The sequence below is a fragment of the Sylvia atricapilla genome, chromosome 11, assembly GCF_009819655.1.
Source record: "Sylvia atricapilla isolate bSylAtr1 chromosome 11, bSylAtr1.pri, whole genome shotgun sequence".
NCBI classification, from domain to species: domain Eukaryota; kingdom Metazoa; phylum Chordata; class Aves; order Passeriformes; family Sylviidae; genus Sylvia; species Sylvia atricapilla.
In genome coordinates, this window is record NC_089150.1 from 3,458,383 (window position 1) to 3,484,991 (window position 26,609).

The 26,609-nt window shown below is 44.9% G+C and overlaps 1 protein-coding gene across 1 annotated transcript in view; it reads left to right on the plus strand.

The window, feature by feature from the left end:
• The first annotated feature begins 18,065 nt into the window (after positions 1-18,065).
• PDZRN3 (PDZ domain containing ring finger 3) overlaps positions 18,066-26,609 on the plus strand; it is a 131,398-nt gene continuing 122,854 nt past the window's right edge. The window contains exons 1-3 of the mRNA XM_066327168.1: positions 18,066-18,935; positions 24,682-24,768; positions 25,875-25,982. Coding sequence (XP_066183265.1) covers positions 18,219-18,935; positions 24,682-24,768; positions 25,875-25,982 — 912 coding nt within the window. The 5' untranslated portion in view covers positions 18,066-18,218. The remainder of the gene's footprint in view (positions 18,936-24,681; positions 24,769-25,874; positions 25,983-26,609) is intronic.

Genomic DNA, 26,609 nt, shown 5'->3' on the forward strand with positions numbered 1-26,609 from the left:
CAACTCCTCAGAAAAAACAACAGAGAATCTCCAGCATGAGACGTGACCTTGCAGCACTGTGGCAACTGCAGAAGGCAGAGAGTCCTCTAAGAGTGTTCCTTAATGTCCAGTTACAACACGGGCACTATTAGCATTTTAGAAGGCTCCAAAATTAGGAAGTTTCTTCTCTCCCGTTCCCTGTCAGTGGGGAGGACCCACACTTGGATTTCTGTCTGAAAACAATGACATATTTATTTCCCACAGAGATCCCTGCCCACACCCTGCCCCTCATCCTTCCATGGTTCTCACAAGGACATTTGGCACTCGGGGTGAGGCTGGCTCAGGTGGCCCAAAGCCAACGAGGTGGTTATCATCCTGGAGAAGCCTGAATCATCCCCTTTGGGCTGTTAATTCCACATAAGCTTCATCAGACTGGCAAACCTGGAAAATTTATGTTGCCTCTGAATAGGAGCAGTCTTCTGCAGAACACAGGGCATTTTCATTCCAGTAAATGTCTGGAATATTTCAGCACAGCTCCTTTTACATTTAAACTACCCCAGTCTGGGGCACACAGTGCAGCGTGCTGTCCCTGCCACATTCCTCCTCTTCCTCCCTGTCCAGAGACTGGGGCACCTCTGCTTCTCCTGCTGCTGCCAAAACCCTCATGGGCTCCCCAAAACCCGGAGCCAGCTGGGAGCAGGGATTTGGGGCAATGCCTGGGGGCTCCCCAAAGCCAGGTGTCATCCCCAGGGATTTGGGACAAACTTTGGGACAAACCCTCCCAACAGCCTGGAGCCATCCCCAGGGATTTGGGGCTCCCCAAAGCCAGGAGCCATCCCCAGGGATTTAGGACAAACTCTGGGGGCTCCCCACAGCCAGGAGCCAGCCAGGAGCAGGGATTTGGGGCAAACTCTGGGGGCTCCCCACAGCCAGGAGCCAGCCAGGAGCAGGGATTTGGGGCAAACCCTCCCAGCACAGGTAGAGGCAGCCCTGGGAGCCGTGTCCTGGCTGTGCTGAGCTCCCTGTTCCAGGAGGAAAACCATCTGGATCACACAGTTCACAACTGGGGCAGGCATTCCAGGGCAGCCAGGCTCCCTCTGACTTTCACTTTGTTTTCTTTCAAGCAGGCCCAGTTGCTGTCAGCTTCCCTACGACTTTCTCCCGCTTTAATTTACGTCCCATGCAAACTCCACAAACATTTTCCACTGGAAGGAGCCAAGCACTGACTTTTTCCCCCGCAGCATTTGGGGAGAATTGATTCTGAAAACAGTTCTGCAAAGAGGTTTGGATGATTTCTAGGCTGGTCATTTTTATTTTGTGATTTAAAATAAAAACCACACTTCTTTTGGTTTTCAAGGTTTATTTGGGCTGAAACTATTGCTACCAAGCAACAAAGAAAGGGAAAATGGGAAGGTTTTGGAAATTGCTTTTACTTTTTTCAGATCTCAGTTAAGCTTCTGGTATTAGACATAGCTTAAGAGGAAATCAGCAGAACACATATAATGTAATACAGTTAATATATATAACCATATTTAATGTACTGATGAGGATAAAAACCATCCTGACTAAAGAGTTGAGCACACATCTGTGTCCACACACATTCAATTTTCTGCTGTGAGAAAAGTTCACTCAGTAAGTTACTTCTGCACATCAATTCTATTCAGCATCTTTTTTAAAATATATTTTTTAAAATAATGTTCTTCAATATCCCTGCAATTCCAGATTTCTCTAACATTATTGGCTTGGGAAATGCTGGCAGCTTTCTGTGACTGGGGTGATCACAGCAGTGATTTGTCTCAGATTAAAAAAGAAAAGAAAAGCCACGAGAACCTTTTCTTTGAGGTCCACATCAGGGTTTAACCATTAGAATGAACCTGTGTTATCCCAGACACCTTCAGAGTAACCATGAGTCCAAAAAACCTTCAAATTTCTGAAAAATGCTTTTTAGAAGGATTAAAAAAAAAAAAATTAAGCATCAGACAGGGAATTTAAAAAATGACTGGGAAAAAAAATTGATGTTTTATTCTACCTCTTCCATCACTAAACACCAGCTCTGGAGCTTGTCACCAGACTCAGCTGAGAGGCACCACATTTAAAGATAAATGTCCAACCACAATTTTGTCTTTCTTTTAAGGAGATTAAGTAACTCATATGATATTTTTAAGATGAATTCCTGGGTCTTCCCTCCACCCAACTGAAAACTATTCTGATTAGGCTTTGCAGAATGTTACAACAAATCAGGTTTAAGTGTTATGAAAACGTGGCAAGTAGGACTCCAGGGGTTCCTTTAAAACTCCTCGATGAATAAGACACGTAATGTGAGGTTTTGCAATTCCCAAGTGAAGGTTTATGAGTTCAAATTGCAATTCTTCCAAGAGGAGAAGGGAGGCAAGGCCTGCAAGATGTAATAATGTTTAGTAGATTGAATGATACAGTGAAAAAAAAAACCCTCAGATTTGGAACAGATAATTCATTCTTCACGTCACTGAAGAGCCCTAAAGAATCCCACAAGATCCTTTAAAAAATGGCCAGAGTGCCAGAAAATGTCACGTCCTTTTTAATGAAATCAATTGATCTAATAATAGATGGAAAACTGCTCTGCCTTAAAAGATTTTCCACTCCAAACAAATGGTTTATTTGGCCAATGATACGACGTTCAACCCAATTACAAGTAACTCCCTCAGTGCAAAGAGCTCTGAAGGAGTCTGTGTGTATTTACACAAGTTCTACACAACTGCTGATAACCAGGTACAGCCACAGATAACCACAATCCACCGGGTTTCTGCCCCTTCCTTCCCAACCCACCTAAAATACCCCAGCTGAGGGCAGCCCCCATCCAACTGCTGCTATTGTGCCCTGGCAACGGCACAATTAAAAAGATTTTTTTAATGTCATAGGGTTGTTTTTTTGAGGTTTTTTTTCCCTTAAGGCAAGTCTAGCCAGTTAATTATTAAGTAACTAAATTGCTTAACTAGTTAGGGGAAGGCTGAGGCATCCCCAGGCATCCTTTGGTTTAATTTCCTGAGGAGCAGTGAGGACACACAGCCCCAGCTCCTTCCCGAAGGGATGGCACAGGAGGGAATGCCAAGCTCTGGAGGATCTGAGATGGAATTCCAGGTGGGATCCTGCCTGGGAGCACCCCTGGAGCACCTCTGGAGGTGTCCTGGCAGGGAAACCTTCCAGGTGTGCTGGTGCAGGCAAGGCAGGCAGGGCTGAAGGTGCTGCAGCCGAGGGCTCTGAGCCCTGTGGGTGTGTTGGGATGCTGAGATTGGGACAGGAGCCTGTTCTGGGCAAGGAAGAGCTCGCTGTTTACACAGAGATGCCAAACAGCTGCCTGAGGAAGGGCCTAAATGTAAACTCCCCTCTGTGAAATGTGAAAACCAACTGTGAACTCACACAGTTCCATCTCCCTGCGGCAGCTCGGAACACTTTGTCTTCTTATTTAGGCATCCCAATGTCATCTGCAGCCCGGATCTCTCTCAGCTCTCTGTTTGCAAGGGCTAAATTAAAAGTCAAACGTGCAAACATCCAACTAAACCAGACTGAATCAGCCCTGGAGCAGAAATTCACAGAGACTGCTGCAGAGGGAATCCTCCTTCCCAAAGCCCAGAGCCACTCAAACGCTGTCAGCAGCACAGAAGGTGCTCCTTGGGCTCAGCAGGACACAGAGGAGCTTGGATGGGTCCCTTCAGCTCGTCACAGAGCAAAGACACAGAGCAAGGACACAAAGGTTCCCCTGTTCATGAAACAACTCCTGAGCCCGGAGAGGACACAGCTCCACCAGCTCTGAACCCCAACTCTGGTTTATACAAGCCCTGATGGTTCTCAGGCTGGTTTATTCTTGCTAGGATTAAGGAGATAGCAAAAATAACGAGCTCCACTGTGTGCTGCCAGTCAATTCAAGTGGATCGTGGCCTGATGCATAATGGAGATTCTACAGAATATTACTCTGATTCCCAGACAATAAATCTTAGGAGTGATGTCTGGGATATTGTTCCAGTCCAACAGCATCTCTCAAACATTTCTACAGTGGTGTGTTTATACAGCCAGCTTTATTTTGGAGCAGTGGCCTCTCTAGATTGATTCAAGGAGCTCAGAAAACCTTGGAGCATGTCTTGGTTTGCTTCCTCTCTAATTAATCAGTATTGAGAACAAATAAACGAATCACCAGGAAAAAGAAATTGCTAACAGCCATTTCTAAAGTCAACAGAAATTCTCCTTCATACGGATTTTGTATGAGTGTGCAAACAGCACTTAGAGCCAGGGATTGCACCCCAGCTCACACTCGGTGTAAGTGCTGTATCACACCTACAACACTGGGTAATTCCCCCGTCCCTAAAAATCAGCTGTTCTCCTTTCTCCCACTGCTCTGCTTTACAAGAACAGACTTTCTATGGTACATCATTTTCTTCTAACATCTATGCACACAGTGTTACTAACACAGAAACTCTTCCAGGTGTTACTGTCACCCACAAAGACCACCCAGGTCCTGTTCCAGAGGTACAGGGTGCACGAGAGGTCTCAGAGAGGGACCCAACCTCTGTGTTCACTCATGTTGAAAACATTAATGACAGATTTTAGTGCTACTTCTTGCAACTGGGTGTTTCTGGGGCTTTGCTGCAGAAGATACCCAGGAAAGTGCTGCCTACACTACAATTTCTGCCTTTAACACATTCTGGGTCAATATTTTCTCAGTGAAATTAGGGATAAATTGATAAATGGCTGAAGTAAAAAATCAGACAAGCAATCTGGGGCTTCACCAATCTATTCTACTAAACAGAGAATTTGTTGCATTAAGACCATATTGAGACCTACCTGGACCATTTTCAAGACATCCATTAGCACTATAAAAACGGAACAGGTTGATTTATGCCAATTATAACCATAGAGAAATGGATTTTAATAATTTACAACAATGTATAAAAATGTTTTTTTCCTCAAAAGACAACGAGTTTTGCAAACTTTGCTTTCACCTGTCCTGATGAATTACTGACATTTTATCAATCTAATTAGAGGCTTGATCTTTTTTAATGATTATTGTGCTTCCCAAAGCCACATGTTTTACATGAACAGGTTCAGAGTTTCACAACTGCAGTGCTACAGTTCAGGATGTGACCTGTCATGAACCAATTACCACTGAGCAAACAGCACAAAATTTGTGCCTGTTTGGTTTTGTCAGCCCTTCTTTGGGTCTCGTTGTTTAGACACAATTTGTAGGGAAGAAAAGAGAAAAGAGCTGTTGATATAATGAATGCAAAGTGTTCCATGAGGTGAATAGGACTTGTGTGGCTTCTATTTACATCCATAAAACCCAAATTCCTCCTGCTGCAGACAGCCACCTCCTCTTTAAGAATATTGAAAAACACCTCGGGTAATCTGCTGAAATATTATGGAGATTATTAAGAGCCTGATCCAATGCCAATAGAAAACCAAAGTGTCACATGCTATGTATTTGGAGCAGTCTGAATTGTAACACTCAAAGTACCTTATTTCCTCTGGAGAAGCCACAGAAAACCCCAAAAGAGCAGAAGAACCTAAACTCTCAAGCAGTAACATGGAGCAGCAAATTTCGGTGAGGAAGAGCACCGAACATTTATTTTCATCTGAAAAATCAGATCAGTCACTTTTTTTTATTCACACGTGGCAACTCAACCACCCCCACCATGTTTAATGTCACAAAAATGCTGACTGCTCACGGGGGAAATGTTAGATCAGTGCTCAAAACCAGCTGGGAAGGACCAGGGGAAACATTGCACAAGCTCTGCAAGCACTTTGTGGAATATTTAGCTGGCACTTTTCTGGAGCATTTGTGAGCATTTTCTGATATTTATGAAGTCCTGCTGGGAAAATGCTATGGGAAAAGAGCAGTCAAGTAGGAGAGCCATATGAAAAAAATCAGCAACAAATAATAATGAAAGAAGCTGATTTATCCCTCAGATGAATCAATGCTAGGGGAGAAATACTGTGTGCAGCACAGGGGAACACCAGGCTAAGTTGGGTTGTTTCTATATTCAGTTCTCTTCATTGCTACTCTCACCGAGAGGAGAGACACACCAATGTCTCCCCACACATTTCAAGAAATCTGACAGTCTCACACCTTCCTCCTTCTTGGCTTATCATTAATTTTATCCAGCTTTTGTGACTTTTCAAGAAGGCAGGCACTATCTTAACACAAACAGCGTGCTCTGGGTTGTGCACAGCTCAGGGCCACTTCAGAAATTTATATTTACTTGAGCTGTAGTTCCCTCCTTAAATAGATTTCTTCTCCACCATTATTTTAAGGATTATACCCCTCTCTGTGTGGAACACTTTCCAACCAAAGAGAAGCAGTTTTCCCACCTCAACCCCTGCTTCCAGCTCTCTCTGCTGCTCCATTTCAAAACTCCCTGTGTAGTTTCATGACTTTGAGAGGTGTGTACCCCACACCTCGCAGCAGTAACTCCACTCTATTTTTTTTTTTTTTAAATTTTTTTTCCAGGTCACTTTGCTGGTGCCCTGCTGTGCAGGGTTTGGGAGCAGACAGAGTTCCTGCCCTTGGGACAGACACCTCCCAAGAGCCAGAACAACTGCAAAATGCCACCAGCAGCGTGCAGACACAGACTGAGCACTAACAGCCACCAGCCAAGGCCCCAGAAGGGTGGATATTCCAGGGAGGAGCCAAGCCCTTGAGCAATAGAAGAGGCCTGCCAAGGACAGCCAAGTAAAACCAGATGCGGTGGCTTGGAAAGGCACAGGGTGGGAATTGCACTGGTTGGCAGCGTGGGATGAGCAAAAAGGGAGGAGACAGGGGAATGAGAGGAGAAATGGAAGAAGAAACAAAAGAAGAGCAACTGGGAGAGCTGACACGGGCAGGGTGTTTGGCGAAGCATGGAGTTATGAGTCATAGTATTTTACTGTGTATAAAAATCCACCTATGACCTTACCATTCCTATTTGTAGTTTTACCATTCCTGTTTACAGTTTTTTCATCACTATTTGCAGTTTTACCATCATTATTTACAGTTTTACCATTATTATTTGCACTTTTACCATCACCATTTGCAGTTTTACCATCACCATTTGCAGTTTTACCATTACCATTTGCAGTTTTACCATTCTATTTGCAGTTTTACCATTCTATTTGCAATTTTACCATCACTATTTGCAGTTTACCATCATTATTTCCAGTTTTACCATTCTATTTGCAGTTTTACCATCACTATTTGCAGTTTTACCATTCTATTTGCATTTTTGCCATCACCATTTGCAGTTTTACCATCACTATTTCCAGTTTTGCCCTTACTTTTGCCATTGCCCTCCTTTCCCAATTTATTTGTGTTCAATGAACCCCTGGTACTTGCACATGTGCAAACTTCACACAGCAGAGGTCAAGGCGGTGCTTTTATAAAATAACTGAGGCCAATGCTAAAGGGAATGGCAAATGTACAACGAAAACAAATCTCAGCAACTTGAAAGAGCTTTGCATGCCTCCTGCCATAATTCCCAACAGCAGCTCAGTACACTAACCTTTGCCTTTAGAATGGCTGTAGTCAGATAAATCATTGAACTCCACCATCAAGGCTGTTACCTTTGGCTTTTTCCATTACTTTCTATCTTGTTATTCAATGACTTAAATCACTCATTGGAGCCGACCCCATCAAGCTTCAATAATCTATAAAATAACTATTTTTACCGTGGGTTTATTCTTTTTTTTTTTGGATGACTTTTTCACCAGTCAGCCCAGTTTTCTTTATAAACTTTATCGAATTTCTCTTTACATTAAGGAGAGAAAAAATTCCACCATGGATTAAAAAAAAAAAAAAAAAAAAAACCAAAACACCAAGAACCCAACAAAAAGCTCAAAAAACCTAAAAAGAACCCAAACAAACAAACAAACAAACAAATGAAAAGAGCCGACCAAAATATCAACTAAAAAAAGCCACCAAAACAAACAAAAAAAGTTGGAAGGCATGAAATTATTGCAATATATATATCTTTAGGTAATACCTGCCTTCGGAACCAAATAATTTAGTCTTCAAAAGCTGGGTTTAAGGGACAGGCTTTGGAGTTGGAGCTCCTGGGGGCTGTATATCCCCACTCTCCTGCACACACCCGAGGCACAGGCAGCAGGGATTTATATAAACTCGTCTGGAGGAGACACAAGCAGCCTTCCCTCCCCTCCTGCCTCTCAGCCACAGCCCCAGTGCATCACTTGGGTGTGGAGCAGGCACAGAGTGGGGTTTACAACACTTCACAGCCCAGTGGAGAACATGAAGTGAATGAAAGAGGAGGCAGTGGAGTCATGGGACAGGATTTATTTCTTCTACACAGCTGAGTCAAGGTTTAAGACCAGAAAATACAAATAGGCTTAGGAGTACTAGCTAAATACTCAGGGAAAAAGAAAAAAAAAGAAAAACTCAAGCTGAGACTTTTCCAGTTCCTGAGACTTTTCCAGTGGGCAAGAAATGCTCCTCCCACCCCCCAAATGCAGCTGTTTCAATAGCAAATGTCAGCTATTCAATGTCAGCGAGGTCCCTGCAGCAGCTCTCTGTGTGTGTGTGTGCAGGGTGCTGGCACAGCTGGCACAGCTGGCACAGCTGGAGCAGGGGTTGTGGTGGCCTCCAGTGCCAGCAGCGAGCTGTCCCTGCCTCCACGGCACAAATTCCTTTTACAAAGAGCATTTCTTTGAACTGGAGCATGGGAAAAAAAAAAAAAAAAAAGCAACAAAACCTCCCCTTAGCATTTCCAAACGCTGGCCAATGGAAAAACCAACGAGGAGCAGGTATTTTTGTTTGTGTATTGCTCCTCATTGTGCTGGAGCAAGACACAAACACTCAGGCCAAATCATTCTCCAGAAAACAATCCCCAAACAGCCTGAAGCAGCAGCAGCAGCTGGGCAAGGGCTCAGCTCCCAGACATGAACACCCCGGACTGGTTACTGCTCCGATCTTCTCCTGATGCTCACAGCATTGGGGAAGGGCAGCCTCCATCCTGATTTAATGGTGAAATTTTCCTCCCCTTGTGCAAAAAAAAAAAAATAAAAGCAGTGAAAGAGAAATAATAGCCATGGAGTTGCTGTTCAGGTCATTTTTCAAGGTTTTATTCCCATTGCAATGGGAATTTTCAAATATGAAATTGTATTTTAATGTAATATTAATATAAAATTAGATTTTATGTCATTTTATAATGCTGGAGTAGTTCTGATTCAGTTTAGACCCAGCCGTATCAACACGATTTTTAGGAAAAAAAAAATATATTCCTGTCCCTCTGCCAACCCTTTTCCACTTAAAATATAATAATACAGTTAAATGTAATAATAGAGTTAATCATAATCATAATATATAGTTTTATTATATGTATAGTATATAATATATAATCGTAATATATAGTTAATATAATGATACAGTTAAAATATTAACTGTATTATGATCATTATTTTGCTGATTTTTCAGGTGGTATTTTCCTCACATTTTTATGTGAAATCTTGGCTAATAAATTAATTTCTTCTTCAAAAGTGCTTATTTCATTTAAAAAAAAAAAAAAAAGGTCAAATCTATTTGAATAAAACTTTAAGGAAAAAAATGTACAGAAAATTTCCATTTTTCACTTAGAAATTCTAAAAACAAACCCATGGAGAATATTTCCTCACAATGATCTGTTTCTAATTTGTTACATTGACAACAAACTTGACATTTCAGGGAGTTCTCAGAAAATGCAGCTTTAGTTTTTTTCAGCCAGATCTAGTATTTATGTTGAAAACTGTTTTGCCAAGAGGCTCGCATTCTGTCACTGACAAACGGAGCAGAGCCTGCCAAAATAGAAAGACACAACTTTTCTCCCTTTTGGAACTTTTGTCAAAGCGCAGAAGAGATTTTAGAAAGATCTCCTTTAAAATCAATGTCTAAAATGTTAATGACCTTTCAGGGCATACTTAACATTGCAAAACCACAAAGGGGGGAAAAACAAGAAAGACAAAAAGAAGAAGAAAGGAGCTGGAAGCTGCCTAGATCAAGACATTTGAAATATTAAAAAAAAAAAATAATAAAATTACGAGAGCTACACAAAATGTGTTTCCTTAGAGGGATTTGGCTCTGGAGGTGAATATTTGGGGATGTCTATGGGTCAGTGTGGAGCAGTGTCCTGTGCAGCTCTGCCCTCAGTTCTGTGCTGTTCACAGCACAAACAAGGATTTAAAAGCTCCTGAGCCTCCCCATCATCACACAAATAGGAAGTTACAGGAACCAGAACTCGAGGGAAGCATTTGGGGGTCTCTGAACCCACCCAGCCATGACTTGAAAGAAATTCAGAGTTTCCTCAGGACTCTGCTCACGCAAAGAGAAAGAGCTCTTGTACGTTCAGGTGTGGTTGAGTTTTGTTTTAAAGAGAAAAAAACCACAGAACTTCCTCATGTTTAAAAAAAAAAGCACCTTTGTCTCTGAACAGCAAAGCTGAAGATGTTTAATAGGTGGGATGTACCTTTTTTTTCTGCTCTAAACTGAGTGTCTGGGGTTCCAAAAACACACAACTCCTCCCGTGTTGGATTCGGGGTAAATATTGGTGCATATTAATGAGGAAAACAATGGCCTGACCTGGTGTAACCTCACAACTCACAAAGCCCTGTCCCATCTCTCAGTCCACAGCTTCATTTATCCCAACCCCCTTAACTACAAGAAATAAAGAAAAAAAATTATTTGAAACCAGCTCTTTGAAATCAGCACTCACCAAGCACTGGAACTTCCCTTTTAAAGACTTCACGTTTAAAGCTCCATAAACTCTAGTGAAGATCCAAGAAGTAAAAGGCTGCTTGAAGCCATCACCATTTTCCAAAACAACTCAACTATCAGAAAAAAAAAAAAATGGAGCCAAAAGCTCCATTAGGATCCAATTAGAGGTGCTTGAGCCCAGAATCCTGTCTAAGAGCAGTCAGCTGAGGATCCTCATCTCGCACAGACAATGGCAGGGGCTGTTTGCAGGGATTCTCTCCCAGCTCATGGCAAAGCAGTGGTTTAGAAACTTCTGGAGACAGAGGTCAGTACCAAGAGCTGGATTTATTGCCCCAAGATGCTCCTGTCCCCACCTGAACCCACCGGGCTCCACATCATCCTGCTCTAACACTCATCAGGAAAAAACCAGCCCCCACCAATCTTTTATTCTTTTCTATCTTTGGGCTCACCTGACCCAAAAATTCAGAATTTGTACTAAACAGCCTGAGCTTTCCATAAGGCTTCCCGTTTTGAACCGACTTGTTTTAAAAAGGGATTTTTTTTTCCTTAGTTTATAGAAGCTGTAAATACATAAGCAGGGCGACTGCTTACCTAAGGAATGGTGGATGATCCCAAAAGCCTGATTGTCAAATACACCTCGTGCAAGTATGAGGAGCTGTTTATTTTGGAAAGGGAACAAAAGCATCCTGAGATAAAGCAGCGTCGCTGATGTGGAAAAACCAGAACATTCCACATCATTCACAATCATCCTGCCAGTATGAAAAGTGAAGCAGTTTCCATTCCTGTTCTTGAAAACAGGATTTATTTTTTTTTTTCTTTTTCATGTTTCAACAGAGGAAGGTGGGACTTAAAAGGACTTGAGGAAATGCCTATGTGTGAGCAGACAGGGATAAACAGAGCTTCACCTCTTTTTCATGGGGCCAGACTGTCAATTAAGGGCAATCAGATTTGCCAGCTCAATAGGATCCCAAACACACCTACACTGCCTGTGCAAGCGCCACTGACAGCTCTGGCAAACCGGGAAATGGGAGAGGATGCTCAGCACTTTGTGTTCACTCAGCACTCCCCACTCCCTGAGACGTGGGCTGGGTCCCCACCACGGCTGAACTCACCCTCCAAACCCCACAGAATGTGCCTCTAAATTATGGCTTGTGCTTCGTCTCCCACCCATCAGCAGCGAGTTAATTGCAGCCTGGGTTTAAACATTATCATTTACTCCCAACGTGCACGATGTGTTAAAGGGGAGGAGGCGTGTGTGATGGCAGTCCTCTTGCTCAAAATTGTTTAAATAAGGGAGGAAAAGACGAGAAATTACATAGTGCAAAATGTGGTGTCTGCATCAGAATCCGATACCTACACATGGGTTTGTGGTGCTGGGGAAAGTCAAAGATGCAGAATTTGTGGCCCTATAAACTGGGTACTAAAAATTTTCTGGGATGAAACCTCCACTGAAATTTGGAATTTAGGGAGATTTGGAATCTCTTAGTGTAGTTTCCAGCAGTGGTCAGGGCTGGGCCTCAGTCTTGTTCTCAAATCCCAGATTTGCTCAGAATAAGCAGCAGCTCACCAAAACTGGCTCAAATATCCAGAGAAGGAAAAGCAGAATTCAATTTCCAGCACTTCAGATAAAGATTTGCTGAATTACAACAAGCACTTCTATCACATTAAGCCCAGTCTTCAAACATGGCTAACTCTCCCATATCACAAAGCGGATTGTTGACAATAAAATGTACAATAAATGACTTTTAAGGCTCAGATATTGTAGTGGTCAGTAATATAACTATTCAAAGAACAGCAAAAATCAACATGGCTGGCCGATCAGATTTCCTAAAATGCCCCAGGAAGAAGAGCATTATTTTATATTTTATCCATATTAATACAGGAATGCGTACTTTGAGCCAAAATTCTTGTGGCTCTTTCCTCTCCGCTATTCCTAAATAAAACATAAACTCCTCTATTTCATCAGCAGAGAAGAGGAGAAGGAAGTTATGAAACAGGCTCGGATGTTGCCAGTCCTTCAAGTTTCTCTGCAGACAGGAACATTTCTGAGGCTCTGGAGTGGCTCTTAAGCAACTCCACCAAAATACATATGGAATGTCAGGAAAGGATGCTCAAGTGCTGTCTTTACTTCTTGCTTAGATGTTTCTTCCGAGACAGAGGGGTTTGGTGTGGCATTTTCACACAGCTTGGTCTGTTAAGGTACCATTAACCTCCAAGAACCCATTTTTATTCCATATCCACCTTCTCCTTGCACATGTAAAAAAAACTGAGGAGAAAATGTTTCTGAGGCATTGGAGTGGCTCTTGAGCAACTCCACCAAAATGGAATGTGAGGAAAGGATGCTCAAGTGCTGTCTTTCACTTCTTTCTTAGATGGTTCTTTTGAAACAGAGGGGTTTGGTGTGGATTTTCCACGCAGCTCTGTCTGTTAAGGTACCATTTATCTCTAAGAACCCGATTTTATTTCATATCCGCCTTCTGCTTGCACATGTAAAACCCTGAAATGTCGCTCAGCTGCCAAGTCAGAGCCTGACCTTTCACAAAATACTGCCTATAAATGTCATATAAACCATTATCATCATGAACCATCTCGACTGGGCTGGATGGCTCTACCATCACACGATGACATTTTATCTGGCCCATGTTCCCCAGCTCTTGGGTGCACCTTCTATTAATGCAAACTTATATTTCTGCCAGCAGTAAAAATAAAGGATCGAGGCAATTCCACTTGAAATTTAATGATAGGAGCTACAGAGATAAAGAAACCCACATAAGATAAACATAGTACGAAAAAAAGGTCATAAAATGTCAAAGAAGACTGAATCTTTCAACTTTATAACTCTCTACAGTGCTTGGCAATGGAGAGAATGTTCAGAAGATCTTAACATTTTAGGTACATTTTAAGATACTGCACTTATTCTAGATACATTAAATAAATTTGAAATAAGCCCAGGACCACAGGGAGTGGTCCAAGTCATTAATTAAGTTACAGGAGTTACAGGAGTTACGTTGGACATGTGCCATTAACCACAGGGGATTTGTCAGAATGACCCAGATGATTGACACAGAGAGGGACTCGACTCTGTCTCTGCATTACCTCATCATTTCCCTTTTCTAAAGGCAAACTGATGCAAAAATAAAAAAATAAAAAAATAAAAAAAAAAAAAATAAAAAAAAAAAAAAAAAAAAAAAAAAAAAACAAAAAACACCAGGTTTCTTACAAAGACTTCATAATTCAGGGTAAAACGATGCCAACCTTTATGGACAAAAGGCAGGTGAAGATGAATAGCATTTGATTTTCTGTGGGACTGGAAACTTCACAGCAGCAGGAAAAAAATCCACGATCCGAGTGAAACCTGCAGCAAAAGCTCTCCTTTTTGCAGCCCTTTGAGAGCTGGCATTTTTGCCTGTGCTGCATCCCAAACCGACAAGCCCTCACCCTTCCTTTGACAGGGGGGCAAAGCTAAATGAGAGCTCCCACCACAGCACTACCTCTAAGGATGAGAGAACTTACTAAATAAAAACGACCTTCCTCAGCTGAGGCAGTGTAATTTCAGCCCTGGAACCCAAACCTCTCCTCAGTCACAAACCTCAGGCTTTGAAAAGAACATTAAAGGCTCATGTGGAGAGGCTGCATTTTATTTTTATTTTTTTTTTCCAAGGGGGAATAGAAATGTGTCTCCAGTAGGGAAAGCTCCATTTGTGCCTTCTCCCATGGATAGAGGCAGCAGGGAGAAGGGAACTTCAATTCCTTGTCAGCACTCCAAGCTGTAGTCTCAGTGCAAGGCTGCAGTGGCCTTCAAAAGCTTTAATTTATAAATAAAGTATCTATTCCTACATAAATGTCACATTAAAGTGTATCACAGAATTCAGCACAGCATCTGCCCAGCCACGGCTCCGAGTGAAAATGTTATTCCAGTTCTTGCCTGTATTTTCCATCCAAATATTTGTGTAGTTTCAAGTAGCCCAAGGAACCTGGTCCTGACGTCACCCTGGTGGAAATCAATAAAAGCCCTGCCTCTGCCTTCAGGCAGTGGCCTCGAGCATCCTGGAGCGACAACTTTGAAATCCTAAACCCAAACCTCCACAGCAATCGTCGAAGGAATTAATTTCTTTCTATTTACAACCATCCCGAGCACATGGGGCAGTTTATAAACCCTGGCAAAGGAGGTTGTGAGGTGATTTGTGGTGGCTGATTTGGAGCAGCTACTTCAATCCAGCCTGTTCAGAACCAGGTGCACTGATGGATTTCTCCATCAGAGGATGCAGCAGCTACACCAATGAACACTCAACCCCCTTAGCTGGACTGTGTGTATCCCCTGACCAGGCAGCTCCATGTTTTATTTCATATAAAACGCCCTTGGAAAAACCAGATCCTGTTGTTAACAACAGCAATCCCAAGTTTTGGGGCAAACTGCAAGACGAGAGAGTCCAGCCAGGGAAGTGTGGAGTGACACTCGAGCTGAAGGTGGGGACTCAGCAGCACAGGGCTGCTGGCCCCAGGGGATGGATGGAGAGAGGAGAGGGGGAATTGCAGGCAGGGGAATGGCAGGAGGGACACGTGAGCAGAGATACCCTGAGGAGAAACAGATGGCAAAGAGAAGCAGGATGCAAAAGGCAGTGAAGTACAAGAAGTATGAGAATCACTACTACAGTTTCAATGGAATAATCCCAAAGTCAGCAATATACATGTATTGACTAAACTTTATCACCCTGCACTGCACACAACCTTCAGATGGAGTTAACAGAAACCTACATGCACAGTTCTCTATTACATCATCTGCTTTTTTTTTTTTTTTTTTTTTAATTTTTTTTAAAGGAACAAATCTGTTAAAAATTCCTTAGTTAGGTATATCACCCTAAATACTGAGGCATGCTCCCTTCAGCAGGGCAATGCATGCAGCCAAAAGCAACCTCAAGCTTTATGGAACATTAATAATTAGAATGAGCACTACAGATGGAATTCAGATTTGAAAAGGGAAAAAAGCCTTAGCACTATAAAATACTTGCCTGAGACTGAAATGGGAACACAGTTGTGTAACCATGAGTCTTGTTACCTTCTAGAGGTCACCAACACACAAAAAAAATCATCCCAGGCATTCAGAAAGTCATTTTACAGGGACATTACAGACTAAAGGTCACTTAAAGCTGAAGTTTCTCGCTGGCTTCTGCTTTGCCATAAAGCAAAACACATTAAAAGAACAATTGAGCTGCTCTGGGGCTCTGGTGCACATGAGAATTCTGCATCACTATCCACAATGAACTAAGCTGGTCTCTTTTATTGCTTTTTTTTCAGTACTTGAATATCTGCCTTGTAGGAGAAATTGCTTTTGCCTAATGCTGTGTCTGGTGCTTCAGGTGTGGTCTGGCTGGCTTTTTACAGCATATTCAGGAGTGCTTTTAAATCATCCCTGGGCACAAAGGGGTATCAAAAGTGATGACTTTTAATGAGCTACATCGCCTACATCCAAGTGGCAGCAAAGGGGCATTAGCAGCCTGTGCAAACACAGGAAAAGCTTATCCCTTTTCCACGAGGATATGGACTGTGCTCTGCTCTTGGTGGCTGAGCTTTTTGTTCACAGATCCCTTGGGGGGATTAGAGCGAAATGACACTGAATGAAGCATTTTTATTCATGTAAAATGTATGGCAAGTTTATTTTGGAACAATGTGGTTGTGATGGAAAGGAGGTACACACAGCTGTTCTGGGGTTTATCTATTGTAATAGAGCAACATGAAAGTATAAAGAGATCACTTAAGAAAATAAATAGGAAGGAAGGGAGGAAGGGAGGAAGGATGGAAGGAAGGAAGGAAGGAAGGAAGGAAGGAAGGAAGGAAGGAAGGAAGGAAGGAAGGAAGGAAGGAAGGAAGGAAGGATAAGAGTAGACAGTGGAAAGATATCACCACCTGTGGATCCAGAAACAAGACTTGACTGCTGCAGTTTTGATGGCCTTTTGTCAAAGTGATGGTCTCAGTCTTCATCCATCAGGGGTGGAGGAAATCCATGGAACATAAAGTTCGGTGGGACAGCACACTTTCAGATTCAGGTGCTACTGCCCAGGGACTTCCCCTGGAGAGGGAGTTTTCTCTGTTACAACACTGTGGATCATGGGCTGCACTGTGGATCCTGACTCCGGGGGCACTTTGGGAATCTTTGATGGTTTGTGGCCCCTTCTCACTGCATAGCTGAGCCAGTTGTGCGTTCTCTGAAGGGATGAAAGCGCTCAGGTCTGTGTGTGAATGTTCCCATACCTCCCCCGGGAGGGAGTTTACACCTGAGCCAGGTGTGGAAGGGGGGACATGGGCATTACCTCCACAGGGTCTGTTTCTTACCAAAGGTTGATTTGACGGTGGTGGGTGTCCATCCCCCCTTTATCTGGGCTGTTCTTAGGCAGATCAGAGGTTTTCCCCCCCACACCCCAAAGCTCTCCTCTATCCCTTCGGCTGCGGGGTGCAAACCTGGACTCAGCAAAGCACCCTGCTGCTTCTGCAAATCATTAACCCTTAACGCCTCAGCCCCTCACACGCTGGCAGATTGTTCTGTTTGCACTTTTTTTTCCGTCGGCAATGTAAGATTTCTCACCTGAGGACTGAGAAGTCAGTCCAATTTCTAAGCAGCTCGCCCAGGACCTGACCCCAGGGGCAACTCCATGAGCGCCCTTTCCAAAAGCCATCACAGAGCCGTTGGATGGTTTGGGTTGGACGGAACCTTAAAGACCACCTTGGTCCCAAACTTTTTGCCACAGGCAGGGACACCTTCCGCTACACCCCATAGCTCCAGGCTGGCCTGTCCGTCCCTGTCCTGTCCCTGCGATGTGTCCGAGCAATCATCCCGTCTGCCGGCAGTCGAGGCTGTTCCTTCCCTTCACCTTGCCCGGTGTCACCTTGTCACATCCTCCCAGCGCTCTCCCTCCCCTCCATCCTCCCTCTCTCCGGCTCCCCCACGCGCGGCCCCTTCCCCTCCCTCCGCTCCGTGCCCGTGCTCCCGGCGCTGCTCCCGCTCCGCCACCGCGGCTCCCGGTACCACACAGCGCGGAGCACAGTCCCGTCCGCTCCGCACACAGAGCCGCCTTGTCCCGCGGGACCCCCGGGGCTCCCGGTGGCCGGTGTCGGCCCGGGGCGGTGCCGGGGCGGTGCCGGGGCGGTGCCGGGGCGGTGCCGGGCTGGTTCGGGGCGGTGCCGGGGCGGTGCCGGGCTGGTTCGGGGCGGTGCCGGGCTGGTTCGGGGCGGTGCCGGGGCGGTGCCGGGCCGGTTCGGGGCGGTGCCGGGCTGGTTCGGGGCGGTGCCGGGCTGGTTCGGGGCGGGCGCTGTTCGCGGGCGGCGGCGCGGCCGCGGCTCGTTCCCGGGCGCTCCGGGAGCGGCGGGTTCGGGGCACGGCCGCGGGCCGGGCCGGGGGTTCAGCTGCCTCTCGGGCGGCTCGTACTCATTGATCTCCGTTCTCCGCCTTTCCCCCGGCCCGTCTCCGCGCTCCGGGTTACTTTTTCTGGGCTTTTTTTTTTTCCCCCTTTTTTTCGGTTGTTGGCGGCGGAGCGGAAGGAGGATGGGGTTCGAGCTGGATCGCTTCAGCGGGGAGGTGGACCCCGACTTCAAGTGCAACCTGTGCAACAAAGTGCTGGAGGACCCGCTGACCACGCCGTGCGGACACGTCTTCTGCGCGGGCTGCGTGCTGCCCTGGGTGGTGCAGCAGGGCAGCTGCCCCGTCAACTGCCAGCGCATCTCCACCAAGGAGCTCAACCACGTCCTGCCCCTCAAGAGCCTCATCCTCAAGCTGGACATCAAGTGCGACAACCACGCGCGGGGCTGCGAGGCCGTGGTGCCGCTGCAGCAGCTGGGCGAACACGCCGAGACCTGCGACTTCTCTCCGGCCAAGTGCCGCAACCGCGGCTGCCGCCAGGTGCTCAACCTGCGCGACGTGGAAGCGCACATGCGGGAGCGCTGCGAGGCGCGGCCGGCGGGGCTCTGCGAGCAGGGCTGCGGGCTGCTGCTCACCCACGGCGAGCGCCGGGCCGGCGCCCACGGCTGTCTGCGGGCTCTGCGGGCGCACGGCGCCGCGCTGCAGGCACGGGCGGCCGCGCTGGAGAAGGCGCTGAAGAAGGAGGCGCTGCGAGCCGGCAAGAGGGAGCAGTCGCTGCTGTCGCGGCTGGCGGCGGCGCAGCTGGAGCTGCAGGTGACGGCGCTGCGCTACCAGAAGCGCTTCACGCAGTACAGCGCCCGCCTGGACGCGCTGGCCCGCGCCCGAGCAGCATCCCCCGGCAAGGTAAGGACGGGCTCCCTGGGGATGCGCCTCCGCCCGGCCGTGTGCGGGGCTTCTCCCGGAGAGCCCCATCCGGCCGCAAATCCTTTGGGTTTAATTTAATGTGCCGCTTTCTATAGGTACTTTTTTTTTTTTTTTTTTTTTTTTAAAGTGTGACCGTCACTGTTTGCTGGACCCCGAAAGGTAACTCGCGCTGAAAAGTAGCAAGGTCGCGGTGTTGCTTGTTTTTTTGTTTGTTTTTTTTTTTTATGGTTCTCTTCCCCCAAGAAAACTCTAAAAGTGAAATTTCCAGGGCTGGAAATGGTATTAAGCCAGCAGAAATTGACTCCCAGGACTCACACAAAGTGGAGTGAGTTGGAAGAAGCGGCTGTGACCCGATGCTTTCCAGAGCCTGAGCTCACCTAGCGTCCCACAGTAGGGCTTCCTACAAAACGCAGGCTTTGGGATTAACTGTGACCCAGCTCGGACACCCCGCCAGATATTTCAGGATCTGCAGCCATGGTCTTTGTAACATCCACATCCAAATATTAGACATCTGCTGTGTGCTTGTGATTTCTTTCCCAGAGTCACGCAGGGTTCTTTAATTAGGAAGGGAGAAATTAACTTGATTTCAGCTTCTCAAAATTAGACCGTTTATAAATGACCAGAATCAAAAGCCAGAGCTACATCCATCCCCAAGTTTTAATTGGAATGAGGCTCCCCAGCAAGGGAAGCCCTGGAAGCCAATTATCTTTTAAATGAAGACATTCGAGTCCTCCCAGTGACCTGGAATGTGCAACCACAGACACAGCAGAATTAAACTGTTCAAAACTGTCAAACATCTGTATTCACACCTTTGGTAATGTCGAGGCTCTAAAAGCTGTGTAAAGGAAATAAAACTTCACGTTGGAGGATCTTTCTTTTTAAAAAAACCTTCTTAGCAACCCAGGACAGAATCCACCCTGTTTTCCTAACTCAAACCAGAAAATATTTCAATACTGAATGAACTGGTCTAAACTTCAAGCAGTGCTGGTTGCCTGCTGGTTGAAACCTTAGTGATCCCATTAAAATAAATTGGGGGTTCACAGTCCTACCAGGATTCAGGACAGTTCTGTCTCCCCCTTTTCCTGCAGCCCTTTGCCATGGCATTCTGGAGGCTTTGTGCTCCCAGAGCCTGGCACACAGCTCCAGCTCCATGGCTGATGACAGCAGAGCCCTGCACACAGCCCTGCTGTCAGAAACCATCTCACCCAATCCCTCCTCCTCAGCTTTGATCTCCTTTATTCTCACACCTCCCCTTCTTCGTGCCTAAGTGCTGATAACGCTGGGTTTGCATCCTTTAGCTCTGTACAGAGCAGGGAGCTGCTGTAATCCTGAGAGCTGCTCCTTCTTAGCTGCAAATGTTCCTGACACGTATTTTCAGCTGTACTCTCTATCAGATTTATGGGTACAGCTGGCCCAGACCCCCGTGCTGGGTCCAGCCCCGTTACAAAGGGCTGTTATGCAGTTCTCTGGAGCAGCCACCAGTCTGAGGAAAGCTGGGAGGTGTCAAGTCACCGCAGCCTGGGCCAGCGGTCAGTCAATTCCTTGTCTCTCACAGCCTTTTGGGCAGCTGGCCAACACCAACAGCTCTCCACTGCCCGGCTCCCAGGCGAGCACAGACAGCAAACTTGCATCTTTGTGACCCAGGGAGTTTAGTGAAAGACCCGTGGTAATCACCTGGTGCAGGGGATGCTGTCCCCCTTTGGGGCTGTGGCAGCCTTCCAAGTTTGGGGTTATTTTCTCAGAGATAGTAGCACAGACTGTGCAGGAACACTCGGCAGGATGTATAAATTTGCCTAAGGATTATGTCCCTGAACACGGGGATTAGAGGTATGGCAGTGTGAAATACCCAATTTGCTATCATTATTTAAATTACGACCGTTATTCTTATTTCATACATTCTCAGATGTAGTAGTTTGATCTGTGCTAAACACAAGTAGGCTGAGCACCAACAATCTGGGTTCATAGCTTACAAGCAGCGATTGCAGAACTTACTGTGGGATGTTCTGGCTCCTCAGGAGATGGAGAAAAAAAGGGTTGTCTGACTTTCCTGCCTGATGGCTGCTTGTTGCTGCAGCTGTAGAACCAATCCAGAATAAATCAGATGACATATCCTGTAGTCAAAACAAAAGAAAAGCCCACGTACATTTATGTTTAAATGCTTAGTCAAAGGGGAAATAAATATTGAGTGACATTAGGCCATTCTTTAAAAGCCCAAATTCGTGGTCTTTTGGCAGCTTTGGAGACCCAGGTGAGGATTCACCTTAGCAGACTTTCTTTGTGATGCTGGATGAATCACAGCTTTGCTGTGCTTTCCTCTACCTTTTCTGAAGTGAGTCCTATAACACCACCATAACCATCCTGAGAGAAGACATAAATAAATATATATTTCATACACACACTCATCTGTAAGCATCTCACAATTTTATGAGCCCTTTAAGCAGGTAGATGTGCCTTAAGTGACCCCAGTTGTGTTATCCGTGTGTATTATCACCGAGGGAACACTTTAATTTTACTGTGTACAGTTCAAAGGTTTATTCAGAGAATGACTCTTTATTCCTTGGTGGAAAGAGGAGAGGCTTATTGAGGATGAGCTTGAGGAGGGAGTGGGACTCGAAATTAGTATTTCCTTCGATCAGACATGTCAATCCTGAAATATCAAAGTCTAAACAATCAAGAAAAAAAAAAAAAAAAAAGCTTGTACAATTCAAACAAAGCTTAATCCTTGGCGAAACACAGCACTGTGCACACCTCTTGATAAGCTGATCTGGCCAATCCCTTATTTACACAGGCAGCAAATCCTCTGGGAAGGAGCAAGGGGAGAGGGAGTCGGAAGCAGTTGACAGTGCTGGCTGCAGCCCAGGGTGGAAACCCTTCTGCTCTCCTGGCAACCAGAGACAGGGGCTGACTTCAACTGGATCAGCCAGGCAAGAACCAGACATTCAGACTGTGACATTCAGAATCAGACAGCAGGAATCTGACATTCAGGACCTCTGTGATGGTGGTGACACAGATTTGAATTCCCTAAGAGCCGGATGAAGTCCTTTAGAAGAAGGTGATGTGTTTTTCTCAGCCTGTCCCCAAGCAGGATGGGCCAGGCTGGTGCTGGCAGCCCTTCCACCAGTGACCAAGGAGCTGAGGTGCCTCCTCTGGTGAACACAGACCTTTTTTAGCCACAGCACTACCCAATAAATTAGTCTTCGCTATCTAAAGGGAAAGGCAGTCTATTAGCTGCACATTACTCAGCTGGGAAGTAGAGTAATTTCAAGAATTATATTGAAGAGTTCTGTTCAGCTGTGGGAATACAGCATGCCAGCAACCATCAGGTCTGCTGCCGGAGCAGCTGCCGGGGCAGGGCTGGCCCCTGGCCACCACATTTCCAGAGTTACCTCACTGTTTAATGACTGCTCCTCTGGAGCAAGAGATCTTGGAGAGAAAGGCAGGGCCCTGGAAAAATCATTTGCCTCGTGGCTTCATCCTGAAGAGAAGGAGAAGGTTGTTGGAGGGGTGCTTAGGAGCTGAGATGTGAACGTGCAGAAGTGGCCGAGTGTCAGAGCGAGGTGCTGCTGCCTCCCCAGGCCTGTTCTGCACAGCTCTGGAACCTGACAGCTGCCATGGAGGAAAAAAAGCCACCAGAAAAACCTGGAAATGTCTTTAAAAACCCCTGTAGACAGAAGCAGTTTTTCAGAGGTACCTACAGAAAGCTGCATTATTTGTTTCTCTTCCCTCACAATCCAGCAGATTCAATCCCACCTGCTTTAACGTTTGTTCAGCCAGGTATAAAAGTGTCAAATCAAAGCCACATAAGGAGTCTTTAATGAAAACAGGCAAGTCTAATTACTGAAAGTGTCTTGAGAGCAATGTTGTAATTGTTTTTTGATTGTTCTAATTGATTTGCCTTCTTAAATAGGGATAATAGAAGGAAACAGTCATGCCAGCATGTGCTTGTCTTTCAAATCCAGAATCATCAGTTCTTGAAAGTGGTCTCACAGGACTGGAAATTTGTTCCTTGAAATCCTGTCTGAGGTCTGGGTCTGTAGACTTGCAGGGAAATAGATTTTACTTCATTTTTCAGTCCTCTTCTGGGCACCTGGTCCTCACTGCTGCCAAGTGCAGGCAGACTCTAATGAAATCAGGCAGAGTTTGTTCCTGTTGCTCTGTGTCAGGTCCAAGTCTATTTATTACTGGATCATTAGGGAAGATAATGATCAGAAAGTGACGTAGAAGTTGTAAAGCACATTTTCAGGTGGAGCTGCTGGTGCAGTTCCCCCGTGGAGGAGCTGGGAGTGTGCGGTCAGTGGAGCTCTGCCAGTTCAAGCTGGCAGGGAATTGGGCTTCCTTATCATCCCCCAATCTCTGGGAGTAATTCAGTAATCCAGGATTACTTTGACATTTTTTATGACTTTAATAGACATTAATATTTGATTGACAACTTCAAATTGACATGTTAGAAGAAAAATGCACAAACTAAAACCATCTGCGTCGAATTACAAATGTAACTGTTGCGATTTCTGTCATTAATTGGGTATGAAAACCAGACTTGTAAGATAACTTCCTCAAACTTTTTTTGTGTTCATAACTTTTTCACCCTTTGGATAAAACAAAGAAAATGGTTTTGGAGGTAGAAAAGTTCATCTCCATCTCTGGATGCACATACTGATCCTGTGCTGATCTCTAAATGTTGTTATTCAGAGGGATTTTTGTAGTGCTCTGCTGTTTTTGTAGTGCTCTGCTGTTGTTTCTTGTGCTGTAAATAACAACAGGAGATTGAGACTGAAGGGAGAATACTGTGAACATTTAGTTGTCTTTAACAGCTCACACACTTAGTTTTCTCTTTATAGTGGGCCTAAATAGCATCCCTGTGTCAATAAAGGCTATTTGTAGGAGTTTGTAGTTAGGAACAAGCTGGGATGAGAGACCAGGATAACAGAGCCTGTTCACACAGCCCCCCAAATCTTCCATGTCCTTCCAGTATATCTTCGTTGTATGCTGTTTATGCAGAAAACTATTCACTGCAGTATTTCATATTTTAGGGGATTTACATAATGTTTTTCAATGATGGCAGATTTCTGTTTTGCTAGTTTTAAAATGCCAGAGAAAATAAAATCATGCACAGCAGGTGCTTTGAATAGCAATTGCCATTCTGGGCCTGTGGCAAAATTTGTAGCAGTTTTGTTTAATGCTGTTTTCTAGAACTCTTCGGAGAATTTTGTGTTTGATACTGTTGAAAACAATGTCACTGAAAACAATGTCAGGTAGTCAGGAAGAGAAAGAGGCAATGCAAGGACCCAGTCCTAAGATTCAGTCACCCCCCAAGCACTGGAAAAGTCAAAGAGTTTGACTACTGGAAACGTGGAGTATTTTACATAACACATCACATATGACTGGGTCAAGTAGTTGCAGGAACCAGCGTTGCATATAAACCCCTTCTGTTGCTGTTAAGTGTCTCACTGTAGATCTCAATAAAAAAAACACATAAATCTTAGGGGAGGTTCTGCTGCTGGAGCTCGGTGGGGTGGCTGGAGCAGCCACTGGGAGCTGCTGACACTGCTCCTGCAAAGTTACTCCAAACGTTTGTCTCTAAACTACAAGGGGATTTAAAAAAAAAAAATAAAAAAGAGAAAAACCAACCCAACAAAAAAACCTGGGTAGAAGTATAACCTGTCCTGTTTTACCCCTCTCCACACACACACACAATGTTTTGAATGTGTTTATCTGTTCTTTGTAGGGTGAAGAAACTAAAGCACTGACTCTGGTCCTTCATCGGGACTCTGGATCTCTTGGATTTAATATTATTGGTGGCCGGCCGTGCGTGGTATGTTAATTGTTAAAATATGTCTGCCCTTTCCAGTTGGGAGAAGCATGTAGGTCAACACTTGGAGGAAAAATGTTGCTGACAAGCTTTTGGGCCTCTTGGGATTCTTTCAGAGCAGTTCTTCCATTGAGATTGTATGGATGTCTATTAACCACGCTGCCTTTTGTCTCGCTGCCTGTTTATTCTTGCACATCATCACAGCCAGCACCACTAATCCTGGTGCAGTGCCACTCCCCAAATGATCAAACCCACGGTGTCGCTTTCTCAGACCCTTCCATTAAAAAAAAAAAAAAAAATTATTTACTCTCCTTCCCACCAGAGATCAGGCAGCCCTCTGTGCTGGTGAAGGGATGGAACTTTAACAGCCTGGGTTTGAATTCTGTGATTTCAGCAGATGTTTCCTGCACCACACACTCACTAATGTATTTTTTCGGGATGCTTGTTGGCTGGAGCTGCTGCATATGACTTTAATTACATCAAGGAGTGGATTATACCTTGTCCTAGTAATCTAGAAAGCATTCAGAACTACTTCTTGGCTGCTCAGAAATCTGACATTAATCATGATTTATTCCTAGTGAATTCACTTGAAAGTTATTCTTTAGAGTTTTTCAACTTTCTGAGGCATTGTTCTGCACTGGTAGAAGCACAATACACAGGAATATGAAAATACCTTGTTAGGTGTAAGGTGTTTTTGTGGGGTTTTTTTTTTCAAGTCTCCAGAGGAAAAGCTGCAGACCTGAAAATGAAAATTGCACCGTTGTCTTATGTTTGATGTGCAAGTAGGCTGCGTCTCACTGGATTTTGCTGTGAGAATAATTGCAATGACAGTTACTCCTGAGCTGGCCCAAGTCAGAGGAAAATGATTATCAAGCAACTAATTTAAGTCCTAATGGACTTAAATCCTTCCCACTAATGGAAGTCTGTCCCTGGTTGATTAATCTTTCAAAACTGGAATATCAGGTGTTCTCATTCGCACAAAGTAACTCCATATTAAGACATCGGGAAGAATGTTTCTCTCAAATTACGTGCAGTGTTGTGGCATGGACAAGCCTCAGCTGAGGGCAGAGCAGAGGGACAATAATGTGTTTTCCTTTTCATCCTTCAAGGACAATCAGGATGGGTCGTCGAGCGAAGGGATTTTTGTCTCGAAAATAGTTGACACTGGGCCTGCTGCTAAGGAAGGAGGGCTGCAAATCCACGACAGGATTATTGAGGTATGAGAACACCCTGCCTTTTAACAGTGCAAGCTCCAGCTCAGGTCTTCACGTGGCACCTTTGCTCTGGTGGGTTTGGGAGAAGTGGACTGTGGCAAACGCTGTCTAGAAGATGTGTCTGTGAAAATATGCTGGGCTTGATTCAGTGCTGACCTCCAGGGCTTTAGGTATTGTCCTTCCCTAAATATAGAAACCAGATTATGGATGGTATGTGCATGTCCTGACTTTCTGAGGAGCTCGCATCTCTCTGGTATGCCACAGATAGTTCTTTTTTAAGCTGTTGGAAACTTGGAAGTTATTTAGTTAAAACCATATGTGAAGTATCTGTGGCGTAAAGCGCAGCATTATTTTTTTTTTTCCTTGGTATTTAAGTTTTGAACTTAGGGAAAATGGTTTGAACTGAAGTTTTGAGCTGAAGTTTTGAACTCATGGAAAATTCTGCTCTGTGATTTCTCTCTATGGTTTATCATAAACCAAAGTAACTCCTTTAATGTTGTTTGTGAGTTCTTACATTACTTAGATTGCAGTCTGAATTTCTTCTCATTTTGCCAAAGTCTTGACCTCAATAAAAAGCTCTTCCTGTGAAGGAGATGGTTGCATGAAACTTTTCCCTAAGTTTGAGGCGAG